At 40.9% G+C, this 5,037-nt stretch overlaps 1 protein-coding gene across 1 annotated transcript; it reads left to right on the top strand.

Moving 5' to 3' along the window:
- Positions 1-978: 978 nt before the first annotated feature.
- LOC108678547 (ryanodine receptor-like) lies at positions 979-4,969 on the top strand (the record flags this gene model as incomplete). Its single annotated transcript, XM_018166999.1, has 5 exons — positions 979-1,115; positions 1,282-1,357; positions 3,063-3,175; positions 3,586-3,691; positions 4,876-4,969. Coding segments are annotated over 5 exons (526 nt in total), but the record flags the coding sequence as incomplete, so codon positions are not given.
- Between the last annotated feature and the right edge of the window lie 68 nt (positions 4,970-5,037).

Below are 5,037 nucleotides of genomic sequence, written 5' to 3' on the forward strand. Positions count from 1 at the left end.
GTTCGTACACAAATTTTTTAGAGGGCTTCATTTCGTGCTACAAAACCTATTTTCACTTTTTTACTATGTTTAATGTTTATACAAGAATTTTTTGGAGGGCTTCATTTCGTGCTACAAAACCCATTTTCACTTCTTTTCTATCTTAAATATTTTGTACACGAATTTTTTAAAGGGCTTAATTTCATGCTACAACCCATTCTCGCTTTTTGGCATCTTAAAAACACTCGAATTTGTATCAAAAATTCTGACCTGACTTACGTAGGCACACTTTCCTCGTGGCTTGATTTTCCGTATTTATTCAAAGTGACCGCTGCGATTCTTGGCGCTCGCATTCATTCACTTTTTCTGCTTTACTCCTCTCACGAACAAAAAATTATTCTTTTATTTTTCGCCGCTTCCCGTGACAAGGTTCGTAGTCGAACTGTCACTTAATGCGCATTTGTTACTGACATCGTCATTAGTAAATTCCCTGCCGCCAGTGGCATAATGCTTTGTTCTATCTTATTTTATGTTTATTGCATTCTCTTTTTATTTAGGTTCTCCTGCTGCTATACCAGCTACTAAACTATATGGATTATATCTCCATGCTTCTCACCACTTCTTTCATTCCCCTATCATTCAATTCCTCTATCATTCAATTCTTCTATTATTTCCCTATCATGTCCCTTTTCTTTCCCCTCTCTTTCCCCTCTTATTCTCCTCTCGTTCCCTCTAATTCCCCTTTTTCCCTCCCATTTCTCTATGCTTTCACCGTTCCTCTCATTCCCCTGCCATTCCACCATGCATCTCACTCCTCGTCTCATTTTCCTCCTATTCTTCCATGCCTTTCATCACTCCTCTCATCCCCTCTCATCACACTGTCATTCCTCCATGCCTTTCACCACATGTCTCATTCCCCTTGCATTCTTCCATGCCTCTCACCACGTCTCTCATTCCCTTCCCATTCCTCCATACCTATCACTCCTTATCCCATTCCAGTCATCTCATCCCTCGTCTCCACTAGCCCCAATGCTCCATCTTCCCCATTGTATCCCCAGGGTAAAGGGACAGGGTCGGGACACCGCACGCTGCTCTACGGCAACGCTGTGCTGCTGCACCACGAGAACTCCAGCATGGTCAGTGACGCTCAGAGTTGTTCCTATCTTGGCATATATATGTTCTTTTAAATCAATTGATCAGTCAGACGTTGATTGATCAGTCAGACGTTGATTGATCAGTCAGACGTTGATTGATCAGTCAGACGTAGATTGATCAGTCAGACGTTGATTGANTACCGTGCAGTACCTTGCATGTCTCTCGACGAGCTCGTCCCGCGATAAGCTGGCGTTCGACGTCGGTCTTCAGGAGCACTCGCAAGGTGACGACCTACTAACCTGAGGGTCCAACCTGAGGTAGTGGGTTCTATGTTTCATTATAGAATTCAACTTCAGTAATTTATTATTTTTACAGGTTCAGTAATTCAGAGTTCTTAGAATTATTAAATGCAAAGTAACGCATGAGCAACTTTGCCGTACATTTTCGTCTGTGCTAGTATACTTCAATTAAAATACAAATTGGCAACAAATAAAAGTAATTTTTTTCCAGAATGAATCCGGCTTGTAAATTTCATTCGAAATAACATTTTTTAATTCAGGTTTTTTAACCATGCGTTTATATGTATAGTGGCATTACTGTGAGTGTCATATTTTAGCCAATATAAAGCCAATAGCCGTTATGTTTTGACACATGGTAGTGTATATATTTTATCCCTTGTTTCATTTTTCAAAACCGAAATGGAATCTTTGAATCGCGAAAGGCGTAGAGTAAGTTGAACTTATATTTAGTGAAAGAATTTCAGCTAGGGAGCTGCGCCATCATAATTTCAGCTGCTATACGGATTTAACTGAAAATATTTCTGTCAGGATTTTCACCATGCAACAGTCACAATTAAAATGACGAGGTACTGAAGAAGTACTGAATATATCATAAATTCCCAGTATATTAGCTTCGGGTGTGAACTCCAATTAAGATTAAACATTATAAACACTCTGCTGAAACACAGTGGCCATTGCGGCGACTCGGGCAACTATGAAGTATGAAGGCTGGACTCTAAGCCTTTTTTTCTTAACATAACATAACATAGTGATGCTAGCGCTGAAGAGTAGGCCTGATGTGACCTGTCGCCGATTTTTGTATTTTTCATGACTTGTTCACAGAAGATCTAAAATTGTGTCATTTAACCGGATCTTTTCAGGACTGACGATAGTTTGAAATAGCTACTAGACTTACACCGGGTTCGATATTGTGCTAAGTATTTCAAGTCTATGCTCACCGCTCTGTGCCTTGCTGATATTATTCTCGAGGCAAATGACGTTGAAACAACGTTGGTGCAAGTCTACTTCGTTGAAACAACGGTAATAACGAGTTGATTTCGTTGAAACAATGTTGAATCAACGTTATTCCAGCGTCAAGTGCCTATAGTGTATAGTAATTTTTTGCATTTCCGTGTTATTTAATTTTACCGTTTAGAAAGGCAACGCCAATGACGTCGCAACGACTTTGTCCTTAGTGTCCTTACCATACTTAGTATCCTTACTATCATTACTATCCTTAGTATCCTTACTATACTTAGTACACGTTTCGGACGTAGCAGTCAAAGGCCACGATGGATCGCCTTTTCTGACTATCGTGCATGTTGTCAACGACATGATTTCGTTGGAACGAGATTTGTTCAAAGTTATTTCAACTTGAGATGCTTTGTAGGTAGTAATTCCATCTCAATATTATAATGTAATTTAATTTCAGCATTTAGTATCTGTTGCTCGAGTTTACCTTTTGTGTGTGTGTAATTACCCTTTTTGGCTTATTTTGCCATCCTGGTAGTGGCGACTAGGAAGGGGGGGTAATAGGTCAGTTTTTCCGGGCACTTGGTGCCGATGGTAGTTCTACGACCATCACTGGCTCGCTGACCCGCCAGAACCATTTTATTGCATTACACAACACCCTGGACAAGCCAGGTACTCTTATCGTTTGTAAGAGACTGTCTGTGTGTAGTTTCTCAGTACATGTGCCGTTTGCAACAGGTGAGTCCTGCTGGTGGACCATCCACCCCGCCAGCAAGCAGCGGTCCGAGGGCGAGAAGGTGCGCGTGGGTGACGACCTCATCTTAGTGTCGGTTGCTACAGAGCGATATTTGGTGAGTCTTATTGCCTAATTGATCTGCTCTGGAAGGTATTTATGTTTTTAGTAAAGCATTCATGAGCATAATGAGGATTAAACAACAATATATTTTACAACAGAACAAAACTATTTTTGTGAATGAAAAAAAAATTGTTAGTTCACCACGTTCAAGCAGATGGCTTTTTATCGTTGTTGATTGCTCCAAAAGTTGAAATTTGTTTATTTCTATTGAAAAATTTAAACTCTTCTGTATTTGTGTCTCCTTCTTTTCGTTTCACTTTGAATTCCTCCATTATAGCCATTCTCTGATTAACTTAGCTTGTTAAATTCAGTTGTTATCGAATCATCACGATTAAAATCGTCTAAATCTTCATCAAATCATCATGCCCTAATGAGTTTTTGATAACGTCACTTTTCGTCGGGCAGCAAGCGACGAAGGAGGACGACCAGAGCATCGTCAACGCATCGTTCCACGTCACGCATTGGTCGGTGGCACCCTTTGGCACCGGCCTCTCCCGCCTCAAGTTTGTGGGTGAGCGCTGGTGCCCGTGGCCTATACTTTCAAAAAAAGTTATGAGATCGTAAGTTTATCAGCCAATCATTGGCGGCCTTTCAAGCAAAATCCACCAATTATAGACAAGAAAACCGAGCGTAAGTACTTACTTAGCAAATTTGGAAAGTATGTCCCCAGGACGTATTGAAATAATGAACTTCAGGGGCCGTGCTATCGAAGATAGTTACGTTTGCGTAACTCCGTCACACTATCACAGACGGCTTTTCAAGCTACACCTACCAATCACAGACGAGAAATCGACCGCTACGTGTACTTAGGCATTCAACTGTTCTTCTGCGAGTTATTATATTACGGCTCCGGGTCTAGTTTAGCGTCCCAGAGTTACGAACTAGGTACTAGGACATCTCTTCAAGAATTCCCGTTTTGTACAACACTTGAGCATTCTCGTGGTGACCGATTGAATAGGATCACCAAGATCACAAAAGCGAAATACGAAACCCGCAAGTAATTGTTAAAATTTTTGTCAAATTGCAAAGTGGGCGAGCTTAGAACCGGCGACAGGCCTGATCAAAGTTGACTCCACTATTGTAAACAAATTCTTTCACGACTATTCTTGAACCACTGAGCTTTTTAATCGATTTTGCATCCCCGCGTACTTTCTCCGTATTTGGACGAGTTACGGACACCGGGGCATCAGTCATGTTCAGTAAATTAAAGCATTCTGATTGCGTATCTAAACTGAATTTTTATTTGTAAGCGTGACGGGCTTGTGCAGGTCATGGTAAGTTAATTTTTTGAAGTGTCGACGAGATGTTTCAGAGATACCATATGTTTCTATTTTATTTTGGGCCATTTTTGAGGTTGGCGAAATGGTTAAATTTGCTGCCGTTTGGTTTAATGCATATTGCATGGTCCTGCAATCACAGAATTTATCCTGGAGACTTCATTACCTAATAAATTATTGCTACGTACCTTACTATATCAGTTTCACTGCCTCTCGTCCACAGAATTCAAGTCACCTACCCAGTTCAGCACATGATCTAGCATGAATAGTTGAATCACTACAAATTGAAGATTTGTGAACTCATTGGTTTGACGTTATTTGGGTCGAAGAAAACTATTGTGTTATGCATTCCATGTCACATTAACGATCTATAGGCCTATTTTGCAATCCTCACGTGAACATCGTCTTCCAACCGCAGCGTGCGTGTTTGGAGGCGAGGTGCTGCGGTTCTTCCACGGCGGAGACGAATGCCTCTCTATACCGTCCACCTGGTCCGACCAACCCGGGCAGAAGTGAGCAACAGCAATACTCCAGGAAAATAACATTGAAAAAACGTTTAATAAACGTCATTTCAACGTTA

The sequence above is a fragment of the Hyalella azteca genome, unplaced genomic scaffold (genome assembly GCF_000764305.2).
Source record: "Hyalella azteca isolate HAZT.00-mixed unplaced genomic scaffold, Hazt_2.0.2 contig11396, whole genome shotgun sequence".
In the NCBI taxonomy this organism is placed as follows: Eukaryota; Metazoa; Arthropoda; class Malacostraca; order Amphipoda; family Hyalellidae; genus Hyalella; species Hyalella azteca.